This window comes from Eschrichtius robustus, chromosome 4 (genome assembly GCF_028021215.1).
Source record: "Eschrichtius robustus isolate mEscRob2 chromosome 4, mEscRob2.pri, whole genome shotgun sequence".
Lineage (NCBI taxonomy): Eukaryota > Metazoa > Chordata > Mammalia > Artiodactyla > Eschrichtiidae > Eschrichtius > Eschrichtius robustus.
The window spans coordinates 11,900,479-11,920,868 of record NC_090827.1 but is presented as its reverse complement, the minus strand read 5'-3'; the positions used below and the strand labels follow the sequence as shown (position 1 = coordinate 11,920,868).

Genomic DNA, 20,390 nt, shown 5'->3' with positions numbered 1-20,390 from the left:
ATGGGTGAAAAGAAAAGCCCTTTCCTAAAGCTCTGCAAATCGAATGTGAACAACTTGATATAAACTTCAGAGAAATCACCACAACAGCTCATGTATAGACAATCTTCCATGTTTGTTGATATGTGGGACACTCAAAGTTTACCTAAACACCTAATAATATCAGAGACAATCAAACTGAAAAAGATGCTTTGAGCCTGACATATAGAAATCTTGACTGGCTGATGCCTGGACTCAGAAACTGAGTTATAGTTTGTTCTAATCATTAATCCTTATCTTTCTTTTTCTACAGAAATGCCTCTTACGAAGTACCTGATTGCAAGCACAGTATAGACCTAACATTGGAAGCCCGTTTGCAAGACCACCCTTGAAATGAGACACAACAGTTTAACTGGACTGACCTATTCTCAGGACTAAGACACTGGTTCAGTGAAATAATGGATCAAAATATCAACTCAGCTTCTGAACTGTGGGACTTCTTGGGGAAGTTTTAAAGGCAGGACTTAAAGGGAGCAGAATTTGACACCCTAAAATATGTCTCTTTGGCATAAGGATCATCGTAAGCTGATTATTTCTAAGTAATTGCAGACACAGGAGAAGCTCTGAAAACTGAACAAAAGTTACCCTTTTGTAAGAGACATTAACATTTATAAGGGAGACCTCTACTTTTAAGGGTATCTCCCGCTCTATACCCAGAAGAGAGGATGACTAAATCTCTAGAAACTTTTATCAATGGAGAAGGAAACTTATCAACTTAAGTATGCCAAACAACCATACCCTTGTTTATTCTACTTTTTCCTTTAACCTCTATAACTGGCCTCCCTGCTGCCCAACAACTTTCTTTTGTCTTTAGCTGGAGATGGTATTTAAGAAGGTAGCTTGGGACATTTCGGGTGTTAACTTAGTTTTCCTGTGTATCTCCCATCTATACCAGATGTACACATGTTACTAAACATGTTTTTGTTTTTGTCTTGTTACTCTGTATTATAAGGGTGTCTCAGCCAAGAACCTAGAAGGGTAGAGGGAAAATTATTTTTCTTCCTCTATACAAGTATTCTCAAGTTCCAGAGTATGAGTTAAGTAGCTGAGAAACTTTTTGATAGAGGAAGACCATTATGAGTGCTAATGATCTTGACAGATATTATCCTATTTTGTGCTGCTGAAATCAAGTTACAAGTAGGAGATTGTCAGAGAACAGCAGATATCATAAGAAAACTAAAGGGGGAAAAAAATGAAGTAACTTAATTAATTAAATCTGATAGCCTGATTAAACAAAGCCTCAACCATGACAAAATAGAAAAGCCATCAGTTGGTATAATGAAAAAAATAAAGTACTGTCACGTCCTTATGCTAAGGCAAAAAATTGTCATCATTATCATTTCAATTTAGAATATATGGTTTTATGATTTCTGCATATTGAAAAAGTAATGTTCTTAGGGAGTCATTGTGACTATTACCTTTAAAAACATTTAAATATTCATTCATACAAAGTGTAATATAATTGGATCACAAATATACTCAGCCAATATTTGTATGAATCCAATTTAATCATATTAAAATTCAAATAGCCATTTAAAACATATTAGTATATAATTTGTTAGTTCTTATTATATACATACAAAAGTTTAAAAAACTTTGCATCTAATCCTACCTTCTATAATAAGTAAATAAAAGTAGATTCTTTTTTATACCTATGTCATGCAGGTGTTTCTCTGTGTGTATTGAGAGACTATGTGTTTTGGTGTATATATATATATATATATTTATCTATATAAATATTTTGTACTTATATTGCAAAGATGTGTATATATATATATATATATATTTAAAGAATAAATGTCCTTTTACAGATTTTCCTGATTGTAGACCACATTAAACGAGACCATTGCTTTCCCTAGAAATAATATAAATCTCCAAAGATTTACATTGAACAAGTACTTGAACAAAGTCTTAGAGCTTAAATTAACACAAATTATGATTAGCTACAACTGCATAGTACATCATAAAGAGATACTGAGAGATGCCCTTAGCGTGTACACTGTGTTTTCTTCCTTCAGAAGGGACCCCCTATTATGCAATGCCACTTAGCACACTGGAAAATACTAAAACAACTTCTGAAGTTTTCTAAGGCAAATATTTGAAATTTTGAAGTTAGACTTCCTATAGAAATGGCAATCTATGAGATGGAAGTAGAAGTGGGTTGGGAGAAATTTTCTTTTCAACAAATATCTACTTTTCTTCTCTCCTATCAATGCTATCACAGAATCAACATAATTTTAAGCAAATATGATCATCACTATTAGTAGATGAAGAGGAGCAAAATATACTAGCACAAAACCTGCCTCTTTGGCATATGGATTATCTTGAGCTAGTTATTTTTAAGAAACAGCAGGAGAAGCTCTAAAAAATTGAGGAGTTACCCTTTGTAAGAAGAATTCACATTCTTTAAGACAAACCTCCATTTGTAAGGGTGTCTCTCCCTCGGTACCAGGAAGAGAATGACCAAATCTCTAGAAAATTCTATTAATGAAGAAGGCATCAACTTAAATCTGCACAACAACCATACCCTTGTTTACTGTGCTTTTCCTGGTAACCTCCCATTGCTGCCCTCCCTACCCCCATCTTCTTTGCCTTCAGCTGGAGGTGGTATTTAAGGTGGTGGTCTGGGCCATTTCAGGGAATTACTGTTTTCCTGGGTATGTCCCACTTATACAGGAAGTATACATGCTACTAAACTTCTGTTTGTTTTCTACAGTTATTCTGTCTCTATTATCATGGCGGGCAGTCCTCAGCCAAGAATGTTAGAGGGAAAGTTATTTTTCCTTGCCCACATAATTTAAGCTATATAAAATATTTGTGGGTGTGCTCTTTTGCTTTAATGAATATTTTTACAATTATAAGAATTTTCATAGTTAACACTAAGCCTTGTTATTTTCCCCATGAGAATTTCAACCACAAATTCACTTAACGGAAGAATTATCAGTTTACTAACACCAATTCTATGCAGCCAGAAATGAATTAAAGACCTGGAGACATTCCAGGAATGATCTAGCTCCTACATAAAGATTCAGAATTTTAAAAGGAACCATTCAATGCAATACTGTTAAGGACAACTGCATGTTGTCACCCATGTTTTAAAATCACTGGTTGTCTATGCTGACTTGCATTTAATATGTCTTCTAAAAGGCACAAAGTAGTCACTGCAAAATATTTGTTAGATATAACAAGGAAATATAGAATAAAAATGTAGGATAGCAATATGTACTTCTGTATGATTTTTGTGAATAAAGTAAAACAATGCATACTGATTTGTTACTGATTTTTAGGATTATAAAAATATCATTAGAGTCTTAGTTAATCTATTCATTTAATTTTCACCAAGTAATTATTGAGTGCTTTCTTTATTTGTTCACTGTTAGTAGCACACCTCTGATAAATGGGATGTGCTGATATACAATGAAGTGCAACTATACATTTAAAGTTCATAGATTCAGCTCTGCCTGGGCTGGAAGAAGAGTGGTACACAGAGAGAGAAGAGGATGGAGAGATGCATGCAAAGAAAGAAAGAAGAAAAGCAGATGCAATTTACCTAGTATAGTCGATTCGACAGTTTTCTTCTCAGGGCCCCTGCTAAGTGAACATGATCTAAGCGGCTGAGCAGGCTGTTCCCTCAGGTGGTCTGGGTTACCCTAGTGTGAGTCTCCTGATACACTGGGTCTGATTCTAGGGTTTAATGGTCCAGAATCCTTTTTTTTTTTTTTTTTTTTTTTTTTTTTTTTTCATATTGCAGGGCCTCTAAATGAAGCAAACTATTCTTATCTAGGGCTGCAGCCAAGATACAGCAATTTGTTCTGACTGAGGGTCTTTGAGGAGTTGCAAGGAGCACATCACAAAAGGATTTCTGGCTAAAGGTGATTTTTCACCTCACTTCCTTCAAGTCTCACATCTCACACCTCATCCTCAGACCTGCCCAGGTCACTCTATTTAAAATTTTTGGATCGTAGCCCTAACCACACCCCTACATTCACAATTATCTTTTCCCTGTGTTATTCTTCTCTTTTACATTGCATTAGTAGCTTCTAACATACCGTACACTTTACTTATTTATTTTATTTTTTATTTTAAGTATAATAAAATGCAAGCTCCCTGCGGGATCATTTGTTGTTTGGTTAAAGGATGTATCTCAAGTACCTAGAACAAGGCCTGGCTTCCAGTAAGCACTTAGTAATATTTGTTGAACGATGCATGTATGAATCTCCAAAAGTGGTGCCCTTAGAATTTCACCAATAGATAAGCTGATTCCTCCATTAAGTATTAACAAGCACCTGTGGCAGTCGATGTTTCCAGTGTTTTTCATCAATGTTCTTATATGAAAGTTACCCTTAATGTAATATGAAAAACTGTAGTTCAAAAGAAAATCTGGAATATATCATTCAGTTTTTAAATCTGATTTTTTTTAATTTGTAAAAACAGAAATACCTGAGATAAGTAAATATTAAAGAATGAAGCATATTGGGGAAAGGTATTCATCTACTAAACACTGGGGCACACTGATGTATGATCAGGATAAGCACTGAATTTAAGAAAGATGATAGCCACGAATGGACCCAAAATAGGTTTAAGAAACTACAGTTTATTAGCAGCTGGATGAGGGAACCTAATTGATAGCTATTCAATTCTCAGCATTGGGCTTAACCCATAAGCTGACATAATGTGTTAGCATAACACAAAATACTCTCCTGCTCTAATAGCTAATAAAACAATTACAGTAAAAACTAATTACTTTTATTCCTTACATGGTGAACTATTTCATATTTGTTAGAACTCCCTGCACACTACTAACTGTGCCGGGAGGGATCCAAAATTAAATCTAAGAAAAATAGCATAAATTGAGAATACATAGGTAATTGTTTTGAGTTTTTCAAAATGTGTATTCATAATGCAACTAGTTAAGTAGAAAGCTGCATTTACAAAGTAAATCCCACCATTTGGAAAATGCGTTAAAATATTTGGAGAACACACAGTGCTGTGAGCGTCCATTTCCAAACTGATTTATGCGTCACTCATACATGACAGACAAAATGTGTGACGTCACAATTCGGTTGATTTTAAATAGTCAAATGAAAACCATTAATGATATTTAGACTAACAGTGATTAATAGTATTTGATGAAATACCTGGTAACTTTAAAACTCTTAAAGAAAATACGAACAAAGCATTCCTAGTTCAACGAAACACTTCTTTTTAAATATAAGTGTAAAACATATACTAATGAAAGGAAGATCTTCTTAAAACTCTAGTGCTTCTGCCTCTAAGAGCAATCTAGAGACCCTGTGACAGTTCTGAGTCAAGTTCAGGCACTAATCGAAAGGAAAATTTACACCCAAAGTCAATCAGCCACATTTAAAATGACAATCTTCTGTAGACCATCAAAAGGAAGTTAAAAAACTGTCCATAAAGGTGTCAAATTAGTAAAAGGATCTGAATTTTCTCACTGCCAGAATATAAAATTTCACTGTAGCATTTTGGTTGTTCATGCTCAGTTACTTTAACCAAAATGTTATCTGCAGTAGTTCAAACTATAAAGTGTTTATAGGCAGCATATGTGCTTTGTTGAAGTATCTATTTATACAACTGATGTAATCAAAAGAATCTTGCCTACCTCTTAAGGTAATCTTGTAATTGGCAACATTGCTACCTGACAAAATCTATTCATCTTCTCTCCAGTTTTAATAACTCAAGTGACACGTAAGAAATTATTCTTTGATCTTTCAATAAACTAAGCCTGTGCAGACAGAGGAGGGTGAAAGAGGTTAAACTGGCATTGATTATTTAAGACACATTCATCATTTATTTAACAATCTCCCTCATCACAAGAACTATTGTGTTTATAGGTCCTTGCTGAGACGCTCTGAATTTACTTTTAAATAATTCTTGCCATGTGCATTAGAAATCAGCGCACACTGTACTCTAACATTAGTTTCAAGTCTCCTGATAAATCTGTTGCAGGCTAGAAGTTGTTTATTGTACAAACCTTTGAACTTATTCACTGTAGTGGATTTTTGGAAATTTCTTTTAATAGTTTTCATTATAATTAATATCTTCTGGGGATTCTATTTCCTTTCTTAAGCAAATGTGTAGTAACAGCTGTCTTCCCAAGGAAATTATATTAATAGATACTTGTAGTCTCTTATATTCTGACATTTATATCACTGAAACATGATCCATAATGATCTGTAAAGAACAATTTGTGGCGAATATTGACAGTTTTAGAAAAAAAAAAAAAAGAGACAAAAAAATCATCCATAATGTGCATGATTTCTACAAGATCTTTCATTATTTTTTCTGATAAATACTATTGCAAATTACAAATAACTATAGCATATAGTTGGTATATATATCATATTTGTGAAAAACTAAAATGTCAAATTATATTTCCTGAGAAAATGTGAGCAAAATGTTATAAGTCAAAGGATAATGATTCTTATTGAATATAAGAATGTAAAAAATCATTTATAAATAGATATTGAAAAGTATAGAAAATATATTTCAGTCATGAAAAAAGTTACACTATTGATGAATAATATTCCAAATAGTCACACAATTTATCACATTTAAAATGCTTACTTATTTCTATTTTCTTTATTTAAAATATTTCCGTCCCCAGTTTTTTCAATACAAATTGCCCTAAAATCTATTACAACACTTACATCTAGTTACTGGCATAGGGTTCTAGATGCATATTTTTGGTAATTAATTTGCTGATTCTGATGATCGTCTTAGAATATATCACCAGGAAGTATAAAGTATGAAATCTTTAGAACATATCATTCTATGTTAATGACTACCCGAATCATATCAGAAACTTGTACAAGGTGATCCTTTAAGGACTCACTACCAAAAAATTATTACTCTTTAATCAGTAAAATACATTAAGCTCTCACTGTCAGATATGAAAAGAAGCTACAAATGATGAAGAATTAACTATGATCATGGCTTTTTAAATTTTTATTTACATGTCTGGAGAACCAAATAGCATTGATATAAGAAATTTTGTGAAAACAAGAAAAGTATGGGTCATAGATATGCATTAAAATGCATAGGAAATCGCTAGTAGCTATAACTTAGCTACCTCCCCTATTGAATTATCGTGGTAAACCCCATTTGAACTTAATAAAAAACATTTATTTTTAAAAATATTAAACATTATCATTTAAATAACATATAGCACTGGTATTCAAGAAGTACTGTAGTCAGAATATTGATATCTAGAATATTTAGGTATCTAGAATAAACATTAAATGAATGTAAGGGAATAACACAAAAGAAAAGCATAGCTTTTAATGTTTTTATAAATTAAAAAATAATGTACATAAATATCTGAAAACAATTTTTTCTGGAATTGAAAACTTTGGTTTATATCCTCATAGAGACAGCTTTATGTTAAATATGTTAATATACTTTGAAAGGCAACACAATGGTAACATCATATTTATGTTATAAACACAAGGACATGCAGATAGACATACATTTTATCATTATACCCCTTCATGAAACTTAAAATTCTCTCTCTTCTATTAATACTTGTCAATAAAGTGGTAAAAGTAATATTAATACATTTTTCTAAAAAGAAGAGATTTCTCACAAATGTTAGATACAAGATAAAGAAGATAATTCCTTATGTTTCCATCAAAAAGAAATTTAAAGTCATGAACTTAGGCAAAGTGAAAATTTCATTGCTTTATTTAAGATAGGTATTTGAATCAAACTTGTCCAAAATCATTTAGTGTTACTAGAAGCCATCTTGTATTAAAACATGTTTTATAATCCTATTTTGACAGTTCAACAAGTATTTCACACTGAGAACAAAATGCTAACTTTCAATTAAATTACTTTCTGCAACCTGCACCAAAGCCCAAGAGCTAAAATAGTATTGTAAATTTCTCTGCAAAGCTGTGTTTCCTTTTATGTGCCAGAATGTAAAAATGATATGCTTGGCCCTTAGTGATTACAAACATAATAACTTTATCAAATTGGTAATATATTAGTACTCTCTTAAAAATAAATTGTCCTAGTATTCTAATATGTCTCTTCCACATGTCTGCAAATTCACTAATTCAAAAGACTGTATTAGAGTTGTTGGTTTAAAGAAATTAATAAGACACTGGTACACTAGTCGGTGCCTGTAATTATCTTTTTCAGTCCCAGAAGGTATTTGGGGATTATTTAAGAGCAAAAGATGAATGGTGCACCACTAAATCCTATTAAATCAATGCATGGGCACAGCAGCAGCAGAAGTAAATAAGGCTGTGGAAGTCTGAATACCAATAAAAAAAGATAAAAATGGTTTCATATAGCTACTTACATCATAGCCTAGAAGTTCAGTTTGTGTGGATTTATCTACTCTTGAAGCAAAAGCCTTCTGTAAATGCTGAACTTTGTCCTGCAAAAAAAAAAAAAAAAAAAAAAAAGCAAAACCAAAAACACATTGTTGGTGAGTCATGTGCTTCTACACTAATATTCCCCACTTATTAAAATTTGGTTACTGTACAATTCATGATTCTTTGTGTGCATACTTCGCTCTGGCGGTGCTTTCCTCATCAGCTTAAACATTTAGAGCTTTAAATTTCAGATCATAACGACTCCATCTTTGGCATCTTTTCTTTTAGTAAAGGAACCACTGAGTCAGGATCATGGTTGAATGCTAGAGACATGATTTGCTTAAATGTGAGATCAAATGATTATACGGTTTTTTGTGAACTGTTGTGTTTTGTTTGGTTTGGTAAATTAAATTGATAGGATTTTACTGATCTCGTTTCAGAGCATTTACATTTAAAATCCAAAACATTTTCAATAAATAATACCATCCAGTGTATTCCATTTAGTATGTTTATATTTTTTTATCTTTATTTTTTTTGCTTCTTAATTGTCTCCTTCTGGAATCCACACATTTAGAAATCTGTCCTTTAAGGGATCTGACATGACTCCAATCCTGTTATAAAACTAAGGGACAGAATGCATGAAGGATGTCTGGGATTTCATATCTCAAATGCAAATGTACTAATTCCGATTAACTAATGACTGGGCCTCTGGCTGGGGTCCTCTTACCACTAAATGTATCACTTAAAAGGAGATCTTGAGAATAATTATTGTAATGTGTTCATTGTGTGTCTGGCACAGCTGGGAGTGCTGTACTCACATGATCACATCTCATCTTGGGAGTTTTACTACTATTACCACCCATTCTGAAGGAGAACAATACAGTTTACAAAGTTTAAGTAACTTAAGTTTCCCAAGAAGTTCACGTGATTCCACTAGATTCTGTTTTTGCCTTAAGTTGCTTTAAAGGAGAATTTGTTTCCCTTACTTGGCCAATAAAATAGTTGTATAATATTTTAATGATAAAAACTGATTTAATTCATCATTTAACTTCTTCCAGGAAGCGACGGTGGTCATCACAAACCTCACTACCAACATACAAAACTTGTGTTTCCTCTCCCCTCCTCTCCTCCCCTCTGCCACCCCTCCCTTCCCCTCTCCGTTCACCCTCTCTTTGCTTTAAATTCTTCCTGAGATATGCAAGTTATCCAAGCTGTTTAACAAAGTACATACATAATTTAGGTAAACATAATTTGACATTGAAATATACAAAAGAAATATTTTATGGACTATTAATGTCCCAACCTTCTAACTTCCCTATTACAAAACTTCTGGTGCTGCTATTCAGACAAAAATGAAAATGGAGATTAGATAACTCAAGAAGATGTAATGTGAAAAGGGAAGATTTTAATTCTTTGAAAAGGATAAGTGAAAATGTGGTCACATTTTCCAAAATAAATTTAAAACAAGAAATAACAAGTTGTGTTTATTTAGACTTCTTTTGGAACTGGGAAGAGAGCAAAAAGATAGTAGCAGGTAAAGGAACAAATAACATTTGCTATCAGTGAATGGTTGTTTAGAAAAATTTTTGAAATGGGTTGGAGTCATAAGTATTAGAAAAATAAGTTATACATCTGTAGGTATATAAATGTTTGTATATGAATCAGAAACTACACTCTAATGCATACAGTGGGGAAGAATAGATAGCAAATACTTCCATTATGCTTTCCCCACATTTTTTATTTTCAAGGGCTTCCACTCTAAAGATAGGAGTTGAAAAGGATTGGTAAACTCTGGTCCATTGGCCTGAGTTTTAAGACTAAGGAATTTTAAATCAAGATAAATGAAAAACTCGAAAAGCTTCATTAACCAAAAGTCTAATAAAAGCAAAACAAATAAACCCTAAATAAAGAATAGCTATCTTCAGAAGTTTTAAAAGAAAAAACCACAGACATTTCTAACGAAAAATTCACTGCTACTCCCTTTTGCAGGCATTTCCACAACAAAAACATCATATTTGAATTATTTATTATGTATACACTTGTATGCCATATTCAAATGTGGAGAGTAAATTAAACGTTTCCAATTGACTTATGTGCACAAAATTAAGAATTAAATAATTCAGTGTAAGTTTATTTAGTAGGAAGAAAATTTATGAAACTTTATGATAATTTCTATAACAGAGTTAGATTAAATAAAGACTGTGTAGTTGTTGGGAGATAAGTCTTAATGAGTCTTTTGAATTTCTGAAAGACAGATGGAAATATATGGATCAACAAATTTAATATATAATAACAAGAGTATTATAGATAATAAAATAGAAAATATACAACAAAAATAACTATTACTAGATGATGGAACTGCAGATAATTTTTATTTCTTATGTAAGAAATGAATATATACTAATTGTGTATATATATATATTTATATATATAATAGAGGAATAGAAACAAAGCATTATATTTTCATTTCCACACTGATTTGACACAATAAACATTTTGATTAAAATTGATTTATTTCAGTATAGAGAAATAGACATTTCATCTTTCTGATGCAAATGTATTTGCACACCTTAATTCATCTATAATTTTTATTAAATGCACATTATGGGTGTTGTTCTAGGTACAGGGGACATGAAGGGGAAAAAAAAAAATAGCTTCTTTTATTAAAAAAAAAAAAAAAAAACTTCCAGTGTGGAAAGATAGAGAAATCAAAGACAATTAGTACTCAATATATAAGGTAAAGGTACTATAGAGAAGCTGGAGATATGTGTATGTGTTGGAGAGAAACATAGGAGAGTTAAATAACTAGAATGCAGAAGCTACTGAGGTCCCAACTAAGATGAGAAACATGAATTATTATTAGCCACTTGGAGTGGAAGGGATAGGGGTCTTTCTCAGGCAATGACATTTGCAAATATTTCAAAGTCAGAGAGACCCTTACAAAGATATGTATAAACAGCTACTAGTTCAAACTTGCCTAAGGAGAGGCAATGAAAGGGACAATAGTGCGAAATGAGACTAGAGTGGTAAATCAAGTCCATGCCAGAAAGGATAGAATTCTACATCAAAGGATTTTATAGTTACCTTAATTTTTGAAATATTATTTTACAGTGAAAGGCCATAAGAATATTTTAACTAAATTACAACAGAACTTATTTAAATACTTCTTTTCACCTTGTATAACAGACAGAATTAGAAGGAAGCAACCTGGAGAAGAGAAACAATTGAAGTACATTAAACTATTTTTCTGGACCATCAATAAATTTACACATACATGTGATTTAATGTGGCTTTCTTTCAGTATTTTCCTATGTAAGCAAACATTGCAATACCGTCTTCTAGCCCCTCTCAGAGGGATAGAGGAGTATTAAAACAACTCAACTTTTGGTAGATACACTTTATAAATAATTCTATACCCCAAACAAAATATCTCATTGCTTAAATTTTCCTTTCCAAGCAATGACAATATCAATAATTCTTAACAAAACATACCCTTTTTTCTTATTTCAGATTCATAAAACATGTGTGCTTAGAATTAACAAAAAGAAAAATAACTAGCATCTTCTGTGGAAAAATGTAACCAAAATGGGATGAAAAAGAGGAATTTCATTATTTATATTTGCTGTTTTTACACTGCTGACTAATCTGACTTTTGAATATGTGGAAGATGTGAATTTTACATAATATTGCTATATGAATTAAAAATATATATAATGATTTTCTCTCCAAATTTCCAAATAATTTCATCTGACGTTAAGAGTAATATAACATCTGTATAATAAAAGCCTGCTGCCATAAATGAGTGCATATAAACCAAAGAAAACATGCATAGTTTACAAACTTACTAAGAGTAGTTACTTATATTCACATTTCCCTCTACGTCTGTAATCTTTACCACTACAACTATTACTAACAATAATAGATGCCATTAACAGAATATAGTTATATGCCAGGCACTGTACCAATTTATATGAATCCTCTCAAGAATGCACAATGTCTGTTTTTGTCCCTTTTCAAAAGAACAGGAAACTAGTACTTCGGAAGTTGAAATCAGTTGCTAAAGGTCACACAGGCTATTAAGTCAAACAGGCAAATTGGAAAACTTTATCTGTCTCCAAACCTAGGTGTACTTTCTATAAAGATATTCTGACTCTGGAAAAGCTTACAAGTGGTACTGCTGCTCCCATTTCACATACGCAAGGACACATACGAAATGCATAGTTGCTATACAGCTAGTATGATAATAAAACTGCTCTTGATGTTCATCCTGCCTATATTCTCTTATGAATGCTACTAAGTAATTCTGCTTTACTGTGAAAACAATTTAAGTACGCTTAAGATTTATCAGTTTATTTCGTGTAAGAGCCACAATCCCATAAAATATCCATTACTATAATCAGCAAAGCATTTTGGAGCATGAGTCAGGAATAAAATGATAAAGTTAATATAGAGTTAAAACACAAAATTGAAAGATGTAAAAAAGCAAACTGAAATAAAAACTAAATGTTGAAAGGCATGAAATCCTTTAACAATAGGATCAGTTCAAGCAGAGTAATCTAAAAGTACATTCTGCTTAAGCTGTTAGAATCATTTCTGGTGTGTGTGTGTGTGTGTGTGTTTTATGTGCTGGTCAGTCAAAGAAACTGCCTCTACAATATATGTTGTCAATATAAAAAGGCTAGTTTCTAATTTCTTAAACTTAATTTTCATTAATCGTACATACATATCTATTAAGTGCCTGATCAAAGATATAATAGGTTCCACTGATATATGTACATTTTTGTACTTTCATGTGTGCACATGCAAGCACATGTCATTGAGCAAGGACTGAGGAGGAGGAAATGTGGTTTAAAACAAAAAGACAAAATAATCACAAAGCCAGTAAAACTGGCTTTTAAAATGAAGCCTCAAGCGACTAAGGAGCTTAAGGGAACTGGCAGTTATTTACTTTTATTTTAGAATTTATTTGCATTATTAGATACCATATTGATTAACAAATTATATTTTAAACTCTACCATTTTATTAATCTACATAATTTTTTACATTAAATATGAACATCTATCATTTCCTAGAGCTCTTAAAAAACTACGAATGGCAAATGAAGTGCAGTAAACAAGCTGAAAAGAAAATATTAAATAATCCTAAGAAATAACTGGTTTATTTTAAATTATTTTAATTACCTACAAAGAAGTTTGTGAGATTCAAGATGAAAAGCGGATAATTTTTTAATAGACAGAACAGGCCTACTTGCAGTAGTTAGATTTATAATCTATGACAAGAGGAAACATACTCTTGAGGGTACAGACAAGATGGTGGAGTAGAAGGACCTGAGCTCACCCCCTCTCACCCAAACACCAAAATCACAACTAACTACTGAACAACCAACAACAAAAAAGACATGAATCTACCAAAACAGATATTCTACATCCAAAGACAAAGAAGAAGCCACAACCTGACAGTGGCAGAGGTGCTTTCGTGATATAATCAAATCCTATACCCCCTGGGTGGGCAACCCACAAACTGGAAAATAATTATATTGCAGAGGTTCTCCCACAGGAGTGAGAATTCTAAGCCCCATGTCAGGCTCTCCAGCCTGGGGGTCTGGCATTGGGAGGAGGAGCCCCCAGAGCATTTGGCTTTGAAGGCCAGTGAGGCTTGAGTGCAGGAGCTCCAGAGGGCTGGGGGAAACAGAAAATCCACTCTTGGAGGGTGCACACAAGGTTTCATGTGCACTGGGACCCAGGGCAAAGCAGTGACTCCATAGGAGCCTGGGCCAGACCTACCTGCAGGTCTTGAAGGGTCTCCTGAGGAGGTGAAGGTCGACTGCCACTCACCATGAAGGCAAGGACACTGGTGGCAGAGGCCCCAGTGAATATTCATTGGCATGAACTCTCCTGGAGGTCACCATTTTGGCACTGAGACCTGGCCTCACCCAACAGCCTGCAGGCTCCAGTGCTGGTATGCCTGAGGCCAAACAACCAACAGGGTGGGAACACAGCTCCACCCATCAGCAGACAGGCTGCCTAAATTTGTCCTGATCCCACAGCTGCCTCTAAACATACCCCTTGACATAGCTCTACCCACCAGAGGGATAAGACCCAGTTCCACCCACCACTGGGCAGGCAACAGTTCCTCCCACCAGGAAGCCTGCACAAGCCCGTGGACCAACCTCACCCACCAGGGGGCAGACAACAGAAGTGAGAGGAGCTACAATCCTGCAGCCTGAGGAATGGAGGCCACAAACAGAGAAAGTTAGACAAAACAAGATGACAGAAAAATAGGTTCCAGACGAAGGAAAAAGATAAAATCTCAGAAGAACAACTAAGTAAAGCAGGGATAGGCAAGCTTCCTGAAAAAGAATTCAGAGTAATGATAGTAAAGATAATCCAAGATTTCAGAAAAAGACTGGAGGCACAGTCCAAGAAGATACATGAAATGTTTAACAAAGAGCTAGAAGATTTAAAGAACAAACAAACAGAGATGAACAATACAATAACTGAAATGAAGAACACAGCAGAAGGAATCAATAGTAGAAATGAGGCAGAAGAACAAATAAGTGAGCTGGAAGACAGATTGGTGGAAATCACTGCTTTATTCTGCAGAACAGAATAAAGAAAAAAGAATGAAAAGAAATGAGGGCAGTCTATGAGACCTCTGGGACAATACTAAACTCACCAACATTCACATTATAGGGGTCCTAAAGGAGAAGAGAGAAAGGGCCTGAGAAAATATTTGAAGAGATTAATAGGAAAAAACTTCCTTATATGGGAAAGGAAACATACAATCAGGCCTAGGAAGCTCAGAGAGTCCCATACAGGATGAACCCAAGGAGGAACATGCTGAGACACATATTAATCAAACTGAAAAAAATTAAAGACAAGGATAAAATATTAAAAGAAACAAGAGAAAAGCAAAAAATAGCATACAAGGGAATCCCCATAAGGTTATCAGCTGATTTTTCAGCAGAAACTTGGCAGGCCAGAAGGGAGTGGTACAATACATTTAAAGGGATGAAAGGAAAAACCCACAACCAAGAATACTCTACCCAGCAAGGCTCTAGTTCAGATTTGACAGAGAAATCAAAACACTTTACAGACAAGCCAAAGCTAAGAGAATCAGCACCACCAAACCAGCTTTACAACAATCGCTAAAGGAAATTGTCTAGATGGAAAAAAAAAGGCCACAACTAGAAACAAGAAAATTACAAATAGGAAAGCTCACCAGTAAAGGCAAACATACAATAAAGGTAGGAGATCATCCACAAAGAAATATGATATCAAAACCAGCAATTGTGAGGAGAGTAAAAATGCAGGACACTGAAAATGCACTTGAAATTATGAGACCAGAAACTTAAAACAATCTTGTGTATATACACAGACTGCTATATCAAAACCTCATGGGAACCACAAACCAAAAATCTACAATAGATAAACACACAAAAAAGAAAAAGCAATCCGAACACAACACTAAAGGTAGTCATCAAATCACAAGAGGACAAAAGAGGAAGGGAAGAAAAAAGACCTACAAAAACAAAGCCAAAACAATTAATAAAATAGTAATAAGAACTTACATATCAATAATTACCTTAAATGTAAATGGATTAAATGCTCCAACCAAAAGACAGAGACTAGCTGAATGGATACAAAAGACCCGTATATATGCTGTCTACAGGAGACCCACTTCAGACCTAGAGACACATACAGACTGAAAGTAAGGGGATGGAAAAGGGTATTCCATGCAAATGGAAATCAAGAGAAAGCTGGAGTAGGATTACTCATATATGACAAAAAAACCTTTAAAGACAGTAAAAAGAGACAAGGAAGGACACTGCATAATGACCAAGGGATCAATCCAAGAAGAAGATATAACAATTGTAAATATGTATGCACCCAACATAGGAGCACCTCAATATATAAGGCAATGCTAATAGCGATAAAAGGAGAAACTGACAGTAACAAAATAATAGTAGGGGACTTTAACATCCTACTTACATCAATGGACAGATTATCCAGATAGAAAATGCATAAAAAAAACACAGGACTTAAAGGACAGATTAGACCAGATGGACTTAACTGATATTTATAGAATTTTCCATCTGAAAGCAGCAGAATACTTGGTAAATTTAAGAAAATTGAAATCATATCAAGCATCTTTTCTGACCACAGTGCTATGAGATTAGAAATCAATTACAGGAAAAAAAACTGTAAAAAACAAAAACATGTGGAGGTTAAATAGTATGTAACTAAACAACCAATGGATCACTGAAGAAATCCAGGAGGAAATCAAAAAATACCGAGAGACAAATGAAAAAGAAAGCATGAAGATCCAAAACCTATAGGATGCAGCAAAAGCAGTTCTAAGAGGGAAGTTTATATCAATAGACTCTTACCTCAGGAAACAAGAAAAATCTCAAATAAACAACCTAACCTTATACCTAAACCAATTAGAGAAAGAAGAACAAACAAAATCCAAAGTTAGTAGAACGAAAGAAATTATAAAGACCAGAGCAGAAATAAATGAAATAGAGATGAAGAAAACAATAGAAAAAATCAATGTAACTAAAAGATGGTTCTTTGAAAAGATAAATAAAATTGATAAACCTTTAGCCAGTCTCATCAAGAAAAAAAGGTTGAGGGCTCAAATCCAAAAATTAGAAATGAAAAAAGGAGAAGTTAAAACAGACACCACAGAAATACAAAGGATCATAAGAGATTACTACAAGCAATTCTATGCCAATAAAATACACAACCTAGAAAATGGACAAATTCTTAGAAAGGTACAACTTTCCAAGACTGAACCAGGAAGAAATAGAAAATATGAACAGACCAATTGCCAGTACTGAAATTGAATCAGTGATTTAAAAACTCCCAACAAACAAAAGTCCAGGACCAGATGTCTTCACAGGCAAATTCTATCAAACATTTAGAGAAGAGTTAACACTTATCCTTCTCAAATTATTCCAAATAATTGCAAAGGAAGGAATACTCCCCAACTCATTCTATGAGGCCACCATCACTCTGATACCAAAACCAGATAAAGATACCACACACACGCACACACACAAACACAATTTTACATGCCAATATCACTGATAAACACAGATGCAAAAATCATCAACAAAATACTAGCAAACCAAATCCAACAATACATTAGAAGGATCATACACCATGATCAAGTGGGATTTATCCCAGGGATGCAAGGATTTTTCAATATCTGCAAGCCAATCAATGTGATACATCAGATTAACAAACTGAAGAAAAACCATGATCATCTCAATAGATCCAGAAAAAGCTTTTGATAAAATTCAACACCCATTTATGATAAAAACTCTCCAGAAAGTGGGCATAGGGGAGATATAACTCAACATAATAAAAGCAATATATGACAAACCCACAGCTAACATCATACTCATTGGTGAAAAGCTGAAAGCATTTCCTCTAAGATCAGGAACAAGAGAAGGATGTCCACTCTCACCACTTTTATTCAACATAATTCTGGAAGTCCTAGCCACAGCAATCAGAGAAGAAAAAGAAATGAAAGGAATCCAAACTGGAAAAGAATAAGTAAAGCTGTCATTGTTTGCAGATGACATGATACTATACATAGAAAATTCCAAATATGCCACCAGAAAACTACTAGAGCTCGTCAATGAATTTGGTAAAGTTGCAGGATACAAAATTAATACACAGAAATCTGTTTTATATCTATACACTAACAATGAAAGATCAGAAATAGAAATTAAGGAAACAATCCCATTCACCATTGCATCAAAAAAAATAAAATACTTAGGAATAAACCTACGTAAGGAGGCAAAAGACCTGTACTCCAAAAACTATAAGGAACTGATGAAAGAAACTGAAGATGACACAAACAGATGGAAAGATAGAACATGTTCTTGGATTGGAAGAATCAATATTGTCAAAATGACTATACTACCCAAGACAATCTACTGATTCAATGCAATCCTTATCAAATTACCAATGACATTTTTCACATAACTGGAACAAGAAAATATTAAAATTTGCATGGAAACACAAAAGATCCTGAATAGCTAAAGCAATCGAAAGAAAGAAGAACAGAGCTGGGGGAATCAGGCTCCCTGACTTCAGACTATACTATAAAGATACAGTAATCAAAACAGTATGGTAGCAGCACAAAAACAGAAATATACATTCAATGGAACAGGATAGAACGCCCATAAATAAATTCACACACCTATGGTCAATTAATCTATGACAAAGGAGGCAAGAATATACAATGGAGAAAAGACAGTCTCTTCAATAAATGATGCTGGGAAAACTGAACAGCTACATGTAAAAGGATGAAATTAGAGCATTCTCTAACACCATACAGAAAAATAAACTCAAAATGGATTAAAGACTTAAATGTAAGATGAGATACTATAAAACTCCTAGAGGAAAACATAGGCAGGACATGCTTTGACATAAATTGCAGCAATATCTTTTTGGATTCACCTCCTAATGAAAATAAAAACAAAAATAAACAAATGGAACTTAATTAAACTGAAAAGCTTTTGCACAGTAAAGGAAACCATAAGCAAAACATAAAGACAACCCACAGAATGGGAGAAAATATTTGCAAATGATGCAACTGACAAGGATTAATCTCCAAAATTTACAAACAGTTCATGCACCTCAATATCAAATAAACAAACAATACAATTAAAAAATGGGTGGAAGATCTAAATAAATAGGCATTTCTCCAAAGAAGACAGAGATGGCCTAAAAGCACATAAAAAGATGCTCATCATCTCCAATTATTAGAGAAATGCAAATTAAAACTACAATGAGGAATCACTTCACACCGGTCAGATTGGCCATCATCAAAAAGTCTACAAACAGTAAACGCTGGAGAGGGTGTGGAGAAAAGGGAACCCTCCTACACTGTTGGTGGGAATGTAAATTGATACAACCACTATGGAGAATGGTAAGGGGGTTCCATAAAAAAATTTAAAATAGAACTACCATATGATCCAGCAATCCCACTCCTGGGCACATATACAGAGAAAACCATAATTTGAAAATATCCATGCACCATGATGTTCACTGCAGCGCTATTTACAATAGCAAAGACATGGAAGCAACCTAAATGTTCACTAACTGAGAAATGGGTAAAGAAGACGTGGTATGCACATACATACACACACACACACACACACACACACACACACACACACACTGTATTACTCAGCCATGAAAAGAATGAAGCAACATGGGTGGACCTAGAGATTATCATACTAAGTGAAGTAAGTCGGACAGAGAAAGACAAATATCATATGATATCACTTATATGTGGAATCTAAAAAAAATGATACAAATGAACTTCTTTATAAAACAGACACAGACTCACAGACTTCAATAAAAAATTTACGGTTACCAAAGGGGAAAAGTAGGGAGGAGGGATAAATTAGGAGGTTGGGATTAACATATACACACTATTATACATAAAATAGATAATCAACAAGGACCTACTGTACAGCACAGGGAACTCTACTCAATATTCTGTAATAACCTATATGGCAAAAGAATCTGAAATAAAATGGGTATATGTATGTGTATAACTGAATCACTTTACTGTACACCTGAAACTTACAACATTATAAATCAACTATACTACAGTATAAAATAAAAATTAAATTTAAGAAAAAAATAAATTAACATAGGGAAAAAAGGAAATGTACTCTTATTAATAAAATTAACAGAGGTTGATATAGGAAATGTATGTAATAGTGATTATGATACGGATAGAGTAGGATAATTAGTCAGTTTAGAAATCCTACTAGGGGATTAAGGACAGAAAGGGAATTTTAAGGGAGTTTGGGAAACTGTTGTAAGCTAATGACCACTCAAGAAAAGAATACCATAACCTAGCAACAATCCACACTACCCTGAAGGAAGACCAGGTGCATTCAAGCACCAGACACACTCAAACCACAAATCCTGATAGTTGAAACACAAGACAATAGATATGGGTTCTGAATCTTGTAACAT

At 33.6% G+C, this 20,390-nt stretch overlaps 1 protein-coding gene across 4 annotated transcripts in view; it reads right to left on the bottom strand.

Moving 5' to 3' along the window:
- The window catches only part of CCSER1 (coiled-coil serine rich protein 1), a 1,308,992-nt gene that overhangs the window by 579,241 nt on the left and 709,361 nt on the right, over window positions 1-20,390 (bottom strand). For all 4 annotated transcript variants that reach the window (XM_068542049.1, XM_068542050.1, XM_068542051.1 and 1 more), the window contains one exon: window positions 8,363-8,440. In XM_068542049.1, coding sequence (XP_068398150.1) covers window positions 8,363-8,440 — 78 coding nt within the window. The remainder of the gene's footprint in view (window positions 1-8,362; window positions 8,441-20,390) is intronic.